The sequence below is a fragment of the Tiliqua scincoides genome, chromosome 7, assembly GCF_035046505.1.
Source record: "Tiliqua scincoides isolate rTilSci1 chromosome 7, rTilSci1.hap2, whole genome shotgun sequence".
In the NCBI taxonomy this organism is placed as follows: domain Eukaryota; kingdom Metazoa; phylum Chordata; class Lepidosauria; order Squamata; family Scincidae; genus Tiliqua; species Tiliqua scincoides.
Window position 1 is genome coordinate 74,945,651 of NC_089827.1, and position 19,834 is coordinate 74,965,484.

General features: G+C 45.1%; 1 protein-coding gene across 1 annotated transcript; it reads right to left on the bottom strand.

Annotated features, from left to right (window-relative positions):
* Nucleotides 1-1,170: 1,170 nt before the first annotated feature.
* Nucleotides 1,171-19,484, bottom strand: TMEM19 (transmembrane protein 19). Its single transcript, XM_066633985.1, has 7 exons — nucleotides 19,402-19,484; nucleotides 12,895-13,048; nucleotides 10,279-10,392; nucleotides 7,880-8,017; nucleotides 5,323-5,574; nucleotides 4,155-4,364; nucleotides 1,171-2,960 (listed from the first exon to the last, which is right to left on the bottom strand). The coding sequence occupies exons 2-7, from the start codon at nucleotides 13,025-13,027 to the stop codon at nucleotides 2,797-2,799; spliced, it is 1,011 nt and encodes a 336-aa protein (XP_066490082.1). The 5' UTR covers nucleotides 13,028-13,048; nucleotides 19,402-19,484; the 3' UTR covers nucleotides 1,171-2,796.
* Nucleotides 19,485-19,834: the final 350 nt, after the last annotated feature.

Here is a 19,834-nt window from a genome sequence, read left to right on the forward strand (position 1 = left end):
CTGTAAAAGAGCCCCATTCCTTTAGGAACAACTGTTGAAGGGGCTCCCAACAGGTAACTTGTCTCACTGGCCCTTTGAATTTCTCCCTGTAATGTAGGTGTTCAAGTCACAGAGTCTCTAGCAGGAACAAGGGACACTGGTGAGCAAGCAACAAGTTTTCCAACACAGACAAGCAAGGATTTCACAGGTCAACTAGATGGGGACAGTGGGTGGGGGAATACACATTCCATAGTGGAATATTCTGCAGAGTTAGCCCCGTGTCTTCTCCAACAGCTGTGACCTAACAGACTAGAAAAACCTCACTCCGTTTGATCAGTTCTTGCAGCTGGACTCTTTCTAGACAATAGGAAGGGCCTGCACAGCTGAGCCAGCAACCACACGCTTGCCTTTAAGGACACACATGGGTGCCTGCCTGGACTTTGGTCCCAGTGTGCAGCTTGAAAAGAGACAATTCAGAGGAGGAGCTTGCATTTGGCATGTCTTCAGTACCTCAAGCTCCGAACAATAGTTTCCTAGCCTGCAAACAACCTCCGTGTTGAGATGTTCACCGACCTCACCACTACAGTGCGTGTGCAGGACTGGCCCAAGACCTCCTGGCTCCTGAGGTAGCACGCTTGCCTGGTGGTGTGCCGACCTCTGCTACTCCTGTTCAGGGCCTCTGAGAGGGATATTATCAGGGGGTACAAAGTTGTTTTAGGGCCCCTTCCCAAAGGTGGGGAGGGCAAAACAGGGGGGAGGGTGGTGACAGCTGGAATAGTCTTTGGAGTTCAGGTCTGCTGGACTTCCTGATGCAGAGCCCAGGTCTATCTGCCCATGTGGCATCAGTAGCTTGATACAATACTATGGAAAACCAAACACACTCCTAAGTCTCTCTAAAATCTTTTAAATATATAAAATCATTGCAAAAATATTAGCACCATTGTATTTGGCTCACACTAGAATGGAAAGCATCCTGTGCTTACCAAAACTTGTTTCTGCAGCAGCTATGGTCCCGTAGCTGTGTCCTTGAGCGCCCTAGGCAAAGCCAGATGGCTCTAAACCAGTGGTTCTCAAACTGTGTGCTGGGACACACTGGTGGGTCCTGTAAGGGTGATGGAAGGAACTGGTCTAAACTCACCTGTCTCAATCTTACCTATATAGTGAGCTGTCCTTAACTGCAGGATTCAAACCTTCTCATCACCATTATTTAACATTTATTTAAACCAAAAAGAGGTGACACAATATGATACAGAGTTTGTAAACACAATGTGCCTTGTGAAACTGCAATCTGAAACACACCTGGGAAGAAGTCCCACTGAATTCAGTGCAACTTACTTCTGAGTAAGTACACAAAGAATTGCACTATAAGAGAACAAAAGGATGCAGATAAGAGCTCAAAAGCTGGTTCAGATATGAGTCTTGCGCTTCTCCCTATGCTTCAGACAGGTGTGTGTTTAAAGTACAGGTGTATGTTTACCCATTTTTCATCTTAAGTTGCTTGGTGATAGCATAGGATGATGCGCGCTTGGCTCTGAAAAGCTCCCACTGCAAGCTTACAGATCTGATTTTTCAGAGCTCAGCTCTTTAAAAAAAATCCTGTCTGTCTTCATCCAAACTAAAGTATCTTCCACTGCAGTACTAGAGGGTCTTGGAAAATATTGTGTTAAATTCAAAATCCAAATGGGAGAGAAGGCATCGTTTAAGCCACAGTCATTGTCTTACATCCACAAGCTCTTATCTGTTTATGTATTAGAAGTACTCTAATTCTAATACAGAAGTGTAAATGTCAAATCGATGCAATCTCTTCAAGTCCACTTTGCTCACAACAGCTTAAGCTGTTAGTCTTCACTGCCTGGTGACTTCTAATGCTTTCATAACAGTTGCAGAAGAGAATGTCTGAGCCAAAGTTTAAAAAGTAGTACTTAAGAGTAAAGTAGAATTTTTTTTATGTTTATTAGGGGAAAAAATTCTACTTTCTAATGTCATTATGAAGTTAAATTTATTTGAACATGTTATATAAAATTATATAAGACCCCCAAGATAAAGATCTTGATTTTTAATTACAGGCATTGGCCATTACCAAACAAGTATTCTTTTGCACCAATGCACATTTTTAAAGTCAATAAATTAATCTTTAAACCTCAATAATACTAAATTATTGTCGTCTACACATATCATATGGCTGTGCTAACCCAAAAGCACACATGCATTCAATAGCCAATATCAAGAAAAATATGCTCATATTGTAAACAAAACAAAACCTGCATACAAAATATTTTTGTTTTAGACATTCATTCACCTGAAAATACTGTGTTACAACTTCCCCAACACCTTTCAAAAGAACAGGGTAAAACCTCCAAAAAACACAGAACTGCTTCCTCTATACTCCCCAAAAATACTAAGGATGAAAAATGTGAAAATCCATTGCTTAGTTTGGTGAACCCAGTAGGGTTCACAGGCTACATTCTGGTTTCCTGTCCCTGCAATTGCCAGGAGTTGGAGAACGAACCAAGATCAAGTGTTCAACCTTGCAAAAGGCATGTCTCAAATAATTCAGGTGAGAATTGTACTCCAGTACAACAGGAGGAATGTCAAATCGATGCAATATCTTCAAGTCCACTTTGCTCACAACAGCTTAAGCTGTTAGTCTTCACAGCCTGGTGACTTCTAATGCTTTCATAACAGTTGCAGAAAAGAATGTCTGAACCAAAGTTTAAAAAGTGCCCTGTGGAGAATCCTTCAGTCACAGCGTTTGAATAAAATAAAATGAATGAAAGCAGACTTCCCCCCCTTGTCCAGGGTCACCCTCGCTTGATTTCATCCTCTTGGCCAAAGACCACAGGCTATGCCCGGCAGTAACAAAGCAATGACTACAGCGGAGAAGAGATTCACTGCATTGTTATCTAGGATGGGTTTGCCAGAAATGTGCTTTGCATCTCCTGTATGATGGTTGACAACCATTCCAATCTTCGTATCAAAACCTGAAGAAAGAAGCAAATAGGACACAGGAAGTAATTAGGTAAGGGCACATGTCTTGAACATTACGATGTGTGTCATCAGTGGAATGTGAACCACAGTGCACACTTGACAGCTATTGGTGAGAAAGTACTCAAAAACAAATTACAGGTGGGACCTAGGTATCCACTGATTTGGTATCCACTGATTTGACTCACCACTGATACCGAGACCCACCTTTAAATGCCTTGTAACAAGGAAAAACAACACTAAAGTCCCATTTCCTATCTTCATGCTGTTAAATAATTATAATTTCATTCCATTAGATTCCATTATTCACCCCATCAAGAGGCTGAATGCAGTACAGTGTCAATACCAATGCATTCTGGGGTGACAACTGAGGAGCAAGAAACCTGGAAGTGGGTCTTTAAAGCTATTTTTCCACTGATTTGTAATCCACTGATTTTTTTTTTAATCCACTAGAGGTTCCATGGATAACAAGGCACGACCTGTACTATCTATCGTATTTCAATTAAAAAAACAACAACAACCAAGCACTGAAAGACCCAAAATACAGAACAGATTCTAGAAAGCTTTAGTTAAATGTGCTAACTTTTTCATCATCAGCTAGTAATTATACTTTATACAAGGCTTCAGTGTTTACAAAATGGGAGCAAAGAATTCAAGTGATCATTTTATCCCCTCTGACCAGCAGAATTCAGCTGGTCTGAAAAAAGCCAGTCCAACTGCCTCTATAGTCATGCTGCTTCAAGCACAAAAATATCATTCCTTTTCTGGATCTAAAGCATCCTGTCTAGGTGGTGCAGGGAGCAAGCTCTTCTCATCAAGTCTGGTTCCTTATAGTTTTCTTTCTGTTGGGCCAACAGAGCATACTTCCTATCCTTTAAGTAGTGCTGGAGTAAAAAAAAGTTTCCAGGTTTTTAGACACTATTCACAGACTGGACATTTTTTCAATACTGATAAATAATCCAAGTTCAATCTGAAACGCCATTGATGTAATAATATAAATCTGAACAAGCAGGATTCCCATGGCATTCAGAAGTTTAAAATTACAGAGGCTGCTACAGATTACAAGGCCTTCAACATAAGCCTAGCCCATTTTGATCTAAAACTATCCTCTAAGAGTTTTGTACCAATCCTAAAACACACACACACAGAGAGAGAGAGAGAGAGAGAGAGAGAGAGAGAGAGAGACATACCACTGTACTGCATAGTTGCTCCTAAATAAGAATCAATTATAGATCCCAGTAAGCCAGCCATTCCACCAAACACAATAATGGGCCATTGTGGAGCAGATATATCCAGGTCATTCACAAAAACCAGCTGAGATATAAAGTAAGCCACACCCACAAACGTGCCACCAAGCAAGCTGGCAATTATGCCCACGAAAGTAACACCGCCATTGGTACCTAAAAAGGAACAAACAGAATTGGCATTCTATTAAACCATTTAGGGCAGTGGTTCTCAAAATTTTTAGCACCGGGACCCACTTTTTCAAATGACAATCTGTCGGGACCCACCAGAAGTGATGTCATTAACCTGGAAGTGATGTCACAGCCAGATGTGACATCATCAATTTAGACTTCAAACCTAAGCCATGTTCAGCCAAAGGACCCATTACCCAGCTTGTGCTGTTATTCAAATATTCCCATATGGAAGTCAAAGCAGAACGCAGACTGGATCCTTCTCCAACCACACAGCCCTTTCCCACTTCCAGCATCCCATCTTCTCAGGGCAGGAGGTCTGGTCTAGAGGGTAGGGGCAGGAGGTCTGGTCTAGAGAGTAGAGCCTCCGTCTGCCTGAAGATAACATCCACAAGGTCGCCGGTTCGAGGCCACCGGCACCGTGCGACCTTGAAGCAGCTGACAAGTTGAAGTCGAGCTATTCCATCTGCTCTGAGCGTGGGAGGATGGAGGCCAGAATGAGAAGCCAGATCGGAATGAAACACCTGAATGTAGTGGTTCTTGAAAGAAAGAACCTTCTTTCAATTTGTAAAAATCCCTGCATGGATTTAATAAGCCTGCCTATGTAAACCGCCTTGAATAAAGTCTTGAATTAAGACCAAGAAAGGCGGTATATAAATACCTGTTATTATTATTATTCTCACCTATTCAGGGCAAAGCACCCTGCCCATTTTGAGAGCAGGAACAAAAGCAGTATGCTTTCCATCATTCCCAATCACATGCAGTGACATTTGTCATCAGGAGATGGAGTTATAATTGAACTAGCAAAAAGAAGCCTTTTCAGGCCAGGTTCAAGGTGACATCAACTGCATCAGTGTACATCGTGAGTTACCCCAAGCCACAGAAAGGAATTTGGAAGGTTACTCTCTCTATTCAAAACCAATTTTGGAGATAAAAGCCTTACCTACTGGAACCTTTTTCCAATTTGTTATTAGCCGGGGTTCATGACTCATGACACTGCCAATCTCTGAAGCCCAGGTGTCCCCAGCACAGCAGGCTATTGCACCCAGTAGCGACAGGCACATCCAGGATGCTGTATACTGTTTGGAAAAGTCAATGGGAATTTCACCTGGCCCGTTTTCAATCAGGTACAACAGAGCCAACTCTGTAGGCACGCCACCATTGCAGAACACTTGTACCCAAGTTCTCTGTCCACCTGTGCACAAAATTGGTAAGTTACAAGTTCTTAATACAATTGAAAGCTTGCAAAGAGCAATGGTTCTCAAATCAGGGGTCATGACCGAAACGAGGGTTGCACGGATGTTCCTGAAGGTTGTGGGAAGGTGTGGTTCCAGCTGAGCAGTCTGCTGCAATGGTGGATGCAGACCTCCTGGGATGGGCTGGGGTGGTGCCGGCCGAGGCATAGCATTGAGAACCAACAAACCAAGCAAGGCTGGTATTATGAGACTGATTACTAGAGGATGACATCAGCCCGTCCTGGAAAGGAAGATGGTAGGAGAGGGTGAGGAAGATGAGGAAGACAATGGAGCAGGTATAAAAGAGGCACCAGGAGATGGAGGAAGGAAAGGTGACAAGGTGGGAGAGAGAGAAAATGGAGAACAAACAATGTGGGAGGAGAGAGAGAGAAGAAGTGCAGCAAGGTGGTGAAAGGGGATGATGGAAGAAAGGAAGGACTGGTCTTGGAGAACCAGAATAGGAAGAAGCAGATAGAAAGAAAGAGCTCAGAGGGATTTGGGCTCAGAGGCGTTTGGGCCTCTTCAGCTTAGAAAAGAGACGCCTGAGGGGGGACATGATTGAGACAAACAAAATTATGCAGGGGATGGACAGAGTGGATAAGGAGATGCTCTTTACACTCTCACATAACACCAGAACCAGGGGACATCCACTCAAATTGAGTGTTGGGAGAGTTAGGACAGACAAAAGAAAATATTTCTTTACTCGGCGTGTGGTTGGTCTGTGGAACTCTTTGCCACAGGATGTGGTGATGGCGACTGGCCTGGACACCTTTAAAAGGGGATTGGACAAGTTTCTGGAGGAAAAATCCATTACGGGGTACAAGCCATGATGTGTATGCGCAACCTCTTGATTTTAGAAATGGGTTATGTCAGAATGCCAGATGCAAGGGAGGGCACCAGGATGCAGGTCTCTTGTTATCTGGTGTGCTCTTTGGGCTATTTGGTGGGCCACTGTGAGATACAGGAAACTGGACTAGATGGGCCTGTGGCCTGATCCAGTGGGGCTGTTCTTATGATTGACTGGGCTCCAGAAGAGAGGGAAGAACAGAAATGAGAAAAGGAACTTGGGCCGCAGAAGTAGAAGGAGTGGAAAAGAGAACCTGGGAGAATGGACTGCTGTCAGGGGATAGAGTTGGGAAACAGCAAAGAAAAGGAGAAAGGCCAACCAAAAGGCGAGGATACCCTGGCAAAGGATTAAGCCCTTCCTGGACAGGTAGACCATGTGGGTTGCAAGTAGAGACCACAAGGAGGCCATGGAGAATTCTCCTAGGCAGAAGGGTGTCCATTTGAAGAAGAGTCCCAAGCAATAATCAACACCCCTAGACTGTTTAATTTAATTGGAATAATGTCCAAGTGCAAAAGTACAATATAAGCCCAAGTTTTTAAAATATATTTTCACTTAACTGAATTAATTATCTGGGAAATACTCAATTCCAGAGTGTTAATTTGACCCAAATTAATTGTTGTTTATTATCCTCATCATCAAAATGTACCAACTCCATGTGTTGCTGGACTGAAAGAAAACTTATATTTAAGGTAATTGTAAAAAAAGGTTTTCTGAAACACTGCAATAAGGGAATCAAAAACTAGAACTGAACAAAAATACTGTGCAAAATATTTTACTTTAGAACTGGATATCATTTAGGTCTCAACAACCCAAGGACCGCCTGCTCTCACAGGAGCCTGCCTGCCAAGCTGCAGTAGTCACTGGAAGGAGACTACTCAATAGACCACTGCACACCAGAGCTCAGTTAGTGGACAGTCAGGAAACTTGCACCATGGTTGAGATTAGTAACCTGATACTTCCCCTGCAGAACCTTGGTGCTGCTCCATCTCTGTTGGCTTTGCAACATCTCTTGAAGACATGCCTGTTCCACCATGTTTTGGAGCCAGGCGGAGTGGGATCAAAAACATCTTTTTGACAGGGCGTTTTTAATTTTTATTTTTTTTCCCTTTTTGATACTGTTAACAGCTTTCAGGCATTTGTGCCTGAAATCAAACAAAGTCATATCCAGATCAGTAAGGAAAGCAGAAACAGCCCCAATTACCAAGGATTCCCTCAGTGCCATTCATGTGCTATATAATATTTAATTTCATCCAGCTACTTGCTTGTAGCTCACCAGAGAGAAAAAGGTGAAAACATCCCCACCCCCCCAAAAAAAACCCAATTCAGCCTCTATTCTTTGTGCATCTTTACTCCTTCAACTAACAGTCAAAGTGCAATTTTTGGTTGTTACCCACTGAAAATCAAACTTTAAGCCTTACCGTCTTTGTATTCAGAATCTATTTGCTTCTTGACTTCCTTTTTCCACTTGGTTAGTTTGGAAGAAGTGATGAAAAACATGAGTAAGGCAATGCAAAAACTGAAATTTGCAACCGTGAGGATGAATCCAACGACTAAACCTGTGAGGCAAAAAAAAAAAACAAGCCATTTACTTCATGCAGGTGCTCACAACTTAGATCCTGTCTTTGAAAACTTAGTTCAAGAATAGCATAGATCAGGAGTGGGCAAACCCCAGCCTGGGGGCCATTTGAAGCCCTTTGGGTCCCCCAATCCTGCCCGCAGGGAGCCCCCAGTCTCCAATGAGCCTCTGGCCCATTGGAGACTATTAGAGTCCACACTGGCCCACGACTGCTGGTCACGACCGCTAGACGTGAGCTGCGGGCCAAGTTAGAGCAAGGCCTTTTATAGTCTCCATGTGTTTTGTACTTTTCCCTGGGCATTATCTTAACAACCACCACCACCACCCCCATTGCCTCTGAACAACTTATGCCTCCATGTGTTTCTGGCTTCGTCTGTATGTTTTCACTGTGCAAGAGGTATGTGGCAAACATGTGGTTCTACATGCCTATATTATAGTTCTCAGGTGTATTATAAATAACCTCAGTAAAATTCATTCATTCATGCAAGCTCTGTCTCTAATATATTCGTTTATGTAAATTTAGTCAAACTTGAAATTAATTCTTCCCCCCCCCTGCCCTCGACACAGTGTCAGAGAGATGATGTGGCCCTCCTGCCAAAATGTTTGCCCACCCTTGGCATAGATTAAGAGGACAATGCAATTACGAACAACATTATTCTCCTGTAAAGATATAAATTCTATTAATAAATAAACAAATAACTAAATAAATAAAGGCTACGTATGATAAAAGCAGTCAAGATGGGTAAAGTCCTTAGATATATATGATAGGGAGAAAAAAATCAATTCTCATTTGTGAAAATGTGATATAAATTAAGGCTGAAGATTCTTATGTACTGAAATGTTTATTTAGGGACTTGCCTCACTTTTTAATGTGCTAATCTCAACTTCTGTTCATACCCTCTCTTGCTGCCTTTCACTTTTGTCCTTATTCCTCATTCTCCCACTTTTGCCTTTGGGCCGTAGAATACCCTGTCCGTTACTAGAAGAGTCTCCCCTTCCCTCTCTCCTCTCAACAGTGGCGTTACTAGGGAAGTGCAGGTCACACTGGGTGACGCGCACAGAGGGGGTGACACAACCACTACCAAAAATTTTTAAATCTTGGTATTTTTGAATAATACCATCATGTTATATATCATTTCATGCATAATTTCATGCAGAATGCAATGAAATAAACCAAGTGGCTATATCTCCATTCCATCAAAAATTACAGCCAAAAAACCAAGGTGGTGATGGTACATCACCACGGCCTCCGCCCTGGGCTCTGCCCTGCCCACTGCATAGGAGGAGGCCCATCATGGGGGTGACTTGCTGGCCTCCCACACTGAATGTCGCAAAACCCTAGTGACACCACATCTAGTCGCATTTTCATAGGTGAAAATTTGTCATTTTCAACTATAAATACCCCCCCCCCCACTACTGCAAATGAAGGTTCCTTTCCCCCACCCCACCTCCAAATTTGCAGGTATCTCATGAACACCTCCAATAAATTAGTTCCTATTTACCAGGAAGGGGGGAAGGAATCTTTAAATAGGATCATGAAATCATCAGGATTAAGTGAAACGGGCAGTGCAATCCTAACTTGCGCTGGAACAGGCAGACCAGTGAACCTGCACTGGATCCAGCACAGGTTTGGGGCTGCCTGAGGCAAGAAGAAACTTTTCCCCTTACCCTGGGGAGAGCCACAGCAGCTGCAATGGGTCTACTCGAATCTGTGCCACCTGGCGAGCTGGCGCAAATCCAAGCAGCCAGAGACCACCCTGGGCCACCCCAGGAACGGGGTCAGGATCCAGCATAACTGAGGAGCAAACTTGCTTTACAGCATGTTTGCGACCCTCCCAGGCTGGCGGAAGTCCAACAGATCTTTAAGACTGCGCTCTCAGTTTCCAGGTGAAATGAATGCACAGGACAGAAAACCTAAATTTGTGTATGTCTGTGTCCAATGGAGGAGGATAGATGAAGACTTGTAGAGGGAAGGGGGGGGAACACACAATTAGGATTGCGACCTAATTTAGAGATAATTTACTACGTGCATTGACAAAGTTGAAGTTCAAATTGCGTGGCCAATACCTGCAATTGTATTGCAATGAATCAACCTATAGTGGCAATAACTTCAGAACATTACAGAATTCACATGCAATTAGCATTATTTACAAAGTATCTTATACACAACGCAATGACATAAAAAAAAAATCAACAATTATCTAAAAATATATGCCCCAAAATTAAGGCACCAGAGCTTACCTCCTATTGCTCCACCATGATCAAGGCTCTTTTTCTTAAACCCTTGGCATGCAATGATTAGTGGAATTAAGATTGAGAGAAGCCAACGCCATGGAGAAATTGGTCGCAAGGTACCTACAGAAGTGGTTAAACAGCATTCGGGATGTCAAAAAAGCAAAATTTCCCGGAATGTTCCATCATGACTTTAAAATACGTGTTAAGAATACTCAGATGTATGATGTTCACCACATCTCTTGAAATGTTTGTGTCTTTAATACAAAACACTTTGAAATTATCCCCCTTAATTTCTTTATGTACATTGTTCCTTGGTTTATTTTCTGTACTATAGAAATATGGTCCAGAAACCAAATCAGTATGAGCAGCTGGATCTGCTCATATCTAGTGGCTTTTAAATTCCCCACCCTACTCTTTCACATATACCTCTCTAGTATCTGCTGGGCTTCTCTCAATGCTATTGGTTGACCTACTCCAGTTGCAGGGACACATTTTCTCTCCAGTGAAATAGCCTCACTGGTTCTAGGTTTCAAAACCTCTCTAATATCAGAGAGTCTGATGGCAGACAAAGATGCCATGGCACCTGGGAACTACAGGTTGGCCCTAGGTAACTGTGGGGAATCCATTCTTGGACCCCCACAGATATCAAAACTGTGGATAATGGAGTCCATGGGTGGAGGCCAACAGAGGATCTCTGAACACAACAAGAAGGTGTTTCTAACTGTGCCTGGGAGGTCAGGAGAAGACAGCCAGTGCAGGTCTGATACCCACACCGAATCAAATCCACAGATGCCAACCCATGGATAAAGAGGCTCCACTTGAATATAGGTTCAGCTAGTCATGACGCATCTTGACATAAGGGAACAAGATTCTCATGATTCCAAGACTAAGTCGCATCTTAGTTAGCTGAACACCACAAACAAAGTTCTATTACTGTGCTGTGCTCAGCTAGAACATTCCAAAGGAGAGCAGGGACCATCATTCATGTCCCGCTCTGAAGTCCCTGCTACTGCCAGTTTCTATCAGCACATGGTAAGGATATTTCCCACAACACCAATTGGCCCATGTGCCTCAGGCTCCCATGCTTCAGAGCAGGCTACAAATTAAAATTAAATTAAAATATAAGCGTCAGGTTCTCCCTACTATCATTACTGCCCTGGAGTCATCCGGAGCAAAGCAATGGGTGATACAGAGAGCCTGTTTCAGTGTTATTCACGCAATAGCTTGTTCCCTAGGTTCTGGTGCACACAGGTGACAGGCACTTGCCTCAGGTCTTTGAGATGCACAAACAGGCCCGTACCTGTTAGCATGTCTATTTTGGACCACTGCACAGTCCAGCAATTCCCATGTACTGTCCAAACTAGATTCCTACACTTGTAGCTTGTAACTTGTAGCAACATGAACTTGCTGGGCTAGTTTGCACGATAAGCTGCAGGTTAATTCTTGTGAAACCAAGAAGATCTTGAATGTAACAATAGGACAGCTTACGTATAAAACATGTGTACAAGCAGAAGCCAACCTACACGTATAGAAATTGCTACGTGTGACATTCCACAGATACAATCCAGAACATTCCCAAGATGGTACAATTAAATACTTATCTCCCTGCAGTACCTACAGACTGCTGGATTACAGCCAAAGCCTCTGTCAATAAGGAATTGATGTCTCTTGTTATTTAAATTGAATTTATAATTAAAACATTATTAAATCTTTATTAAAACGTTCTCAAAACAACAGTGACCAATGAGATATTAAGTATTTGTTTTTACCACGTTTGACCACACTGGCTTAAGCTACTTCCTTCTTAGGAACACGTCAACAGTGTTTGCAGTTAATGTGCTAAACTTTAATAAAGCAATGAAAACATGGAACGCTTCTGTTGTTTCATACTTCTGTATTCGTAAAATATTAAATTAGTGCTGCTGCTGTCACAAATTATAATTCCAGGAAATGGTTAATAAAGTAAGATCCAAACCAGAGAATGCCATTTCACAGCTCAGTCCTATTCTCCCCCCCTCCACAGCAGCAGTGGCGCCAAAATGACTACCACTGCGTCCTGTAGGAGGGGGCAATTGCCAAGGTCCCTTCTGGGTAAGCCCCCACAGCACAGGATTGACTACTTGAACCTGGGATTCAGCAGCTGCCACCCAAGTCACCCCCTTTGCAGACCTGATCTGCTCTTCCCCGCTCCATCATCACCCCATTCCATCCTCCCAGTTACCACCTCGTTTCACAATCCACCTACCACCTTGTCTGTGTCAGCGGGTTACACTCACTACCCAGCAACACATGCCTTCACATGCTTTTGTAGTGTCTTGGGCTGGTAACCACTAAGCTATGTGAACTCTCAATTTTGCAGTTGCATGAAGAGACTTTACAATTACAGAATTATAGCAATCACAGAAACAGCTCTCCTATACATACTTATCTGGGAGTAAGTCCCACTGAACTCCGTAGACATGCAACGGTTATGCTGTTATGTTTGTTGGAGTTTTTGAGAAAGAACACATCACTAAGCATCATGTTTACACGCTTGAGTTAGCGATTAAGATTGCAAAAATTCTTGTCTCCCAGAGCAGTAACCAGCAGAGCTTTGTGAAAAGGGAACCATTTCAACCTTACCATAATATGTGCTTGCAGTCATGGACACAATCCAAAACGATAAAGAAATGCAAATCAGTATGCTCAAAATGATAATATTTGTTATCATTTTGAAATATTCGTCGCAGAAGTCGTCACAGGAATTAAACGGCATGGGAAGTCTGAGGATGATCACCTGCACATGCAGAAACCAAAAATGTGCTTTTAATTAATGGTTCAAAAAAAAAATTAACTTGTATACCCTTTAACACTGTGAAAACAAGGTAGCTCCCTAGTAGACAATACAGCAATCAATGAAGTAAGAAAAAATACCTTGATAATTTAAGTTGCCCCAAGGGGAATAGAGGAACGTTCTGTCCAAGGTAGGGCCAAGACAGGTGAAATAGATGTCACTACATTTGTTTGGCTGACATTACACTACAAATGACACTACACTTGTTCAGGCTGACGATCAGCCTGAAGAAAACACAGGTCATGGTTCAGGATGTGGACTCACCTCCCTGCATTACAATCTCTGCACATGAACTGGAGGTTGTCTATGACTTTGTGTACCTTGGCTCAATGATCTCTGACACTCTTTCTCTCGATACCGAGCTAAACAAACGCATCGGTAAAGCAGCTACCATGTTTTCCAGACTCACAAAGAGAGTCTGGTCCAACAAGAAGCTGACGGAACATACCAAGATCCAGGTCTACAGAGCTTGCGTCCTGAGTACACTTCTGTACTGCAGCAAGTCATGGACTCTTCGCTCACAACAGGAGAGGAAACTGAGCGCTTTCCACATGCACTGCCTCCGACGCATCCTCGGCATCACCTGGCAGGACAAAGTTCCAAACAACACAGTCCTGGAATGTGCTGGAATCCCTAGCATGTATTCACTGCTGAAACAGAGATGCCTGCGTTGGCTCGGGCATGTCGTGAGAATGGGTGATGGCCGGATCCCAAAGGATCTCCTCTATGGAGAACTCGTGCAAGGAAAGCGCCCTACGGCTAGACCACAGCTGCGATACAAGGACATCTGCAAGAGGGATCTGAAGGCCTTAGGAGTGGACCTCAACAAGTGGGAAACCCTGGCCTCTGAGCGGCCTGCTTGGAGGCAGGCTGTGCAGCATGGCCTTTCCCAGTTTGAAGAGACACTTGGCCAACAGTCTGAGGCAAAGAAGGAAGGCCCACAGCCAGGGAGACAGACCAGGGACAGACTGCACTTGCTCCCAGTGTGGAAGGGATTGTCACTCCCGAATCGGCCTTTTCAGCCACACTAGACGCTGTTCCAGAACCACCTTTCAGAGCGCGATACCATAGTCTTTCGAGACTGAGGGTTGCCAACACATAACATTTGTTTGGGCACATGCCTGCCCCATTTACATACAAAACAGGAGTGCCTGTGTGCGTCTGACTTGTACATCAAAAGGAGCGTGCAGGCTGAGAGGAGCTGAACCCTCCACCACCTCGCTGTGCTCAATCAATTCAGATGCATTTCTCACACCCACACAACCAATACTGGAGACCAGCTGGCGTGACAGACCACAGGGAGTTAAGATGGGGAAGGATTCAGCAATCCTCACCCACATGAACTTTCTTGAAAGAGCGAGTGCAAGCACAGAAGACTCAAGTTAATCCACCCCTGTATGCATTTCTTTGCAAATAATTAATGCTATGGTTAACGTAGGATTAACAATGGTTAACAAAGTTAAAATGGTTAAAAATGGTTAACAAACGGTTAACAAAGGTTAACAATGGTTAATTTAGGATTTAAGTTACAGCCCAGTCCTATCCTTACCCCCTCCTGCCAATGCAACTGCTGCATCATGTGGGGGGGAGGGGGAAACAGTTGTGAAGGTCTCTTCTGGGTAAGCTTCCATGGCACAGAGGAGGTCTACTTGGACCTGCGCTAGTGAAACTGCTGGTGCAAGTCCACAAAGGACCCATGCCACAAGAACAAGCCCAGGAAAGAGGCTAGGATTTGGTGGTGGCAGCTGTTATGGACCCCCAACCTACATTTCCCCTGCCCTGCAACTACCCATTCCGTTCTCCCCCCACCTTCCCCATCAGACTACCTTCATTGGCGGGCCTGGATTCACCAGAGACTGCTTCAGCCTCTCCACTGCCCAAGTGTCTTTTACAACTCCTATAAGGCAATTGATGCTGGCAGAATGCAGGACTGTGCTGTTAATGTTATGTAGAGCTATTCTGAATAGTTACACCCGTTCAGCAGAATGGATTTTTCCAACTTCTCATAATGTGTGCGCTGTGGCTCTTTGAATCTCTGTGTACACTCTCAGCTCTAGTTTGAATATTATTAGGAAGCAACATTTTGATATGCCCTACTAGTTCCAAAGTATATTTTAAATAAATAACAATAGTAAAAATGTCATAACGGCAATGTATTAGACTGGCGTTTCTCAAACTGTGGGTTGGGACCCGATTTCTGGTGGGTCCTGCAGAGCTAAAAACTGGGTCCTGATCCAGCCCTCAGCAGCTTCCCCAGCTCTCAGATATAAACATAAAGGCATTTAAACATCACTTCCAGTTTCCACGAAAAAACTTAAGCTGCATTTTCTTTGCCCGAAACAGGAATTCTGAAGCCTGCAGAGGCCACAAGTGGACATGTGCGGCCGCTATGGGCCTCAGAACACCCGCTGGATGAAACCGGAGCACAGCTGCAGTTGCATTCAGATAGTCCAGGTGGGCCCTTCCCAGCAGGTTTGGAACCCGCGGATGATAAAATCCAAGGGTACCAAATCCACAGATAACAAGGGCTGCCTGTAATGTTAATTTTGAATAAAAACACAACACTACTTTCTGCACTTCTAACTTTTGGAAAACACCAAAACTCATGAAAAAGAAATAGCTTTCCCCCACCTCTGCCTATGAGCAATTACCCTGAAGAAAGTCCCATAGTGTTCAATGGGGCTTACTTCCAGGTATAGGTGTATAAGTCAGCAGCCTAAGATTTCTTCAATCAAGACTCCATCTTGTTACAAAGGCCTATTCAGAATAAGGTGTGGGCCTCACCATCTGCTACAAGTATACTCATTCCCAGAACACACACAGGTATAAACATAATGAGGCATGAACTGAGAAAACAATGTAGAAATCCAATACTGCTCAAGGAACGGTCTCCCACGCTGCTTTCAAAACCAGTTTAACTGGGGCACCCTCCCTCTAAGTACTGTGGGATCTTTGATTTTGCGAGACTGTTGAGGTTTATTTTCTAAGCAGGGGTCTCCAAACCCTGGCCCGGGGGCCAGATGCGGCCCGCAGCAAGCCTCTTTCCAGCCAACCTCTTGTCCCCTGAAAGCTTCTGGCCCACTCAACTGAACAGGACCAGAACTGTGCTCTGATTGTGTCTGGAGGGTGTTCGGAGAGCCAGAGAGGTTGAATGAATGAGCCCATTCATTCATTTGTTCACTCATCTAAGTTCCATCTCTATTTTATTTATTTAAATCTTTTTTTTCTGGCCCTCCACACTATGCCAGATATTTAATGCGGCCCTCTGGCCAAAAAGTTTGGAGACCACTGTTCTAGAGCATGGGCCACATCACCAACCTTCAGTTCCAAAAGTCTCTTTCCTAAACAATACCAGTTAGAACAGCACACCTGAAGGGTTTCTTGTAGTCCAGAGTCTACTTCATGTTTTGTGCTGCTAATCCACAGTGGCATTCCTCGCCATTGAGGTGCCCAGGGGCAAACTTCCAGGGTGCTGCCCCCCAGGCCTATGCACAGAAGGTCACTGTGAGGGGAGACAGTGGACCCAAGGGGCAGCACCCCTGGAGAAGTGCCCTCAGGGGGCACAGTGGATGTGATGGTTTTCAGTCTCCTGAAGCCTTCAGAAGGCCTCTGTAAGGGGAGGCAGTGGCCTGGGGGCTGGCACCACCCTGAGGCATCTGCTGCCCTGGAACATGTGACCCCATGGACCACCCCCCACCAGATATGCCATTGTTAATCCATGAAAGCTCACGCTGCAATATGTCTTTCAGGCACCAAAAAACCACAGCTTCACTTCTGGAGTTTTGTGCCAGTCTGAGTACAAAGGGTAAAATCTTTACAACACAAAATGTCCAAAGTACAGTAGTAGCTTCACCAAGACCAACTAAAATATCAGCCAGCACCCTAATTCTCCAGAGTCCTTCTTCAAGCTGGTTATTAAGCAAAACATAAAGAGGGGAAGAGACAAGCAGACTTGGCCCAGACCCTCACATCACTTGAAGGGGATTCAAATTCCACTGCACATGCCCCCTCCCCAAAAAACTGCACAGGCAGTAGAGATCCTGCTATGTATTCCCTTGCCCTGCTTCTTCCTCACCTTGATCCTTTAAACCAGTGTGTGCTCCTAGGAGCTCCTGGGCTCCCTGAGATGCCTTCAGGGGCTCCACAACCACACCATAAGTGCCCACCATTTGCTTGGCACTGCACCACTCCTCATATGCGCCAACAATCTTGGGGCACTCGAGACTGCACAGGCATCAGCAGGGGATTCCCAAGACTCCAATGACAAAGGTAAAGGGCTTCAGAAACCAACATGTGCAAGAACTGCTGCTTTCAACAAATCAAGAAGTGCAGAATGTGTTGAGGGTGCTTCCAGCATGTGCCACACGACCTGTTTTGTTTAAAGGCCCAGCACCAGTAAGGAGTAAGGGGGATAGGGACATTGATCAGAGCCACTCCATCTGTGGACTCCTCTGCCAAGCACCCCAAGTCTGTCTGAACCCCAAGTCTGACCCCAGGGATCAGGCGGCATTACTCGTTTCAAAATGGTTGGCAACCTTCAGTCTCTAAAGACTATGGTATAAGCCTACAGCACCCAGTAGTCCCAAGCAATCTCCCATCTAAGTACTAACCAGACCTGACCCTGCTTAGCTTCCGAGATCAGACAAGATTGGGCATGTGCAGGGTAACAGTTGCTGTGTAGGCCAATGGGGGGGGGGACGACAATTTGGACAAGATGGAACAGCACCAACTCCTACCCCTCTTCATCTTCACCCTCCCCTCCTGGGAGTTCTGGCCAAGTATTGGGGGACGCCAGCACAATGAAGCTCTTGCAATCAGTGGCGTAACTAGAAGGGGTCAAAGCACCAAGTTTTGCAGGCACATTAACACGTCTTGTAAGCAGGCCCCCCACTTTCTGGGTGGTGGGAGCAAAACAGGGTGGTCATTCTGGATGGTGGGAGCAAAACAGAGGCGTACACCTCCATGGCTTTGAAGGGGAGAAGGAGGGGCTGCTTGCATGGAACATTCAGGCGCCCTGCAAAACTTAGTGCTTCGTACTCCCTCCGGCTACGCCACTGGTCACGTGCATACTCTTGCATGATTACAATGTGCCTGGGCACGGAGAAGCAACTGGGATCCCTGCATTTTTCTCCCCCTGCTCAGAAAGGGATTGAAGGGGCCGCTTGCGCGGCATGTTCAGGTACCTACAAAACTCAGTGCTTTGCACCCTCTCCAACTATGCCACTGCTTGCATAAGAACATAAGAACAGCCCCACTGGATCAGGCCATAGGCCCATCTAGTCCAGCTTCCTGGATCTCACAGCGGCCCACCAAATGCCCCAGGGAGCACACCAGATAACAAGAGACCTCATCCTGGTGCCCTCCCTGGCATTCTGACATAACCCATTTCTAAAATCAGGAGGTTGCACATACACATCACGGCTTGTACCCCGTAATGGATTTTTCCTCCAGAAACTTGTCCAATCTCCCTTCAAAGGCATCCAGGCTAGACACCATCACCACATCCTGTGGCAAGGAGTTCCACAGACCAACCACACGCTGAGTAAAGAAATATTTTCTTTTGTCTGTACTAACTCACCCAACACTCAATTTTAGTGGATGTCCCCTGGTTCTGGTGTTGTGTGAGAGTGTAAAAAGCATCTCCCTTTCCACTCTGTCCATCCCCTGCATAATTTTGTATGTCTCAATCATGTCCCCCCTCAGGCGTCTCTTTTCTAGGCTGAAGAGGCCCAAACGCTGTAGCCTTTCCTCATAAGGAAGGTGCCCCAGCCCCGTAATCATCTTAGTCGCTCTCTTTTGCACCTTTTCCATTTCCACTACGTCTTTTTTGAGATGCGGCGACCAGAACTGGACACAATACTCCAGGTGTGGCCTTACCATAGATTTGTACAACGGCATTATAATACTAGCCGTTTTGTTCTCAATACCCTTCCTAATGATCCCAAGCATAGAATTGGCCTTCTTCACTGCCGCCGCACATTGGGTCGACACTTTCATCGACCTGTCCACCACCACCCCAAGATCTCTCTCCTGATCTGTCACAGCTGTGTGGCTCATGATCCAAGGGATCAAAGGACCTGCCACCTTGCATCTCTGCATCTTCAGTGCACCTGTGTGTCATGCACTCGTGCACTGGAGGGGGCAAGAGAAGCAGTCTAGCCTAGTGAGCAAAGCCCCCTCTTGCTCACACCCATCACCTGACCTGTAGCAGAGAGAGTGAGCCACGATTTCCAGTGGGGGGCACCGTGGGGCCCCCCACCTGGCTCCCCACCCCAAGACTGCATAGCTTTACACACCTGCGCCCTGCTCGGGCTTGACAGCGCTGGAGCATCTTTGGAACCTGCAGTCAAGCCAGCAGCACCTGCAAGGAGAACCCCGGGACCACCCACGGAGAGGCCGGCTCCCTGGAAAGCCTCACAGCACCTAGACTTAGAAGCACCTAGACTCACACCCAAGGCCCAGTTTCCGGGTGATTTGGGACTATTATTTGGAAAGCCTTACAGCACCTAGACTTAGAACCACCTAGACTCTCACCCGACGCCCAGAATCCTTGTTCATTTGGGACCATTTTCTGGGACAGCCTTATAGCACCTTAGACTTAGAAGACACCTAGACTCACACCCAAGGCCCAGTTTCCGGGTTGATTTGGTAACATTTTTGAGAAAACCTTATAGTACTTAGAATTAGAATGCCTAGACTCACTCCCAATGCTTACATTCCGGGTTGATT

What these genes read in the sequence shown, in the direction of transcription:
- TMEM19 (XM_066633985.1), bottom strand. Translation starts at nt 13,027, where the DNA reads ATGCCGTTTAATTCCTGTGACGACTTCTGCGACGAATATTTCAAAATG. An exon ending in GACTGCAAGCACATATTATG is followed by an intron (nt 10,393 to 12,894) that starts GTAAGGTTGAAA and finishes CCACTTCTGTAG; the next exon opens with GTACCTTGCGACCAATTTCT. An exon ending in AGATTCTGAATACAAAGACG is followed by an intron (nt 5,575 to 7,879) that starts GTAAGGCTTAAA and finishes TTTTGTGCACAG; the next exon opens with GTGGACAGAGAACTTGGGTA.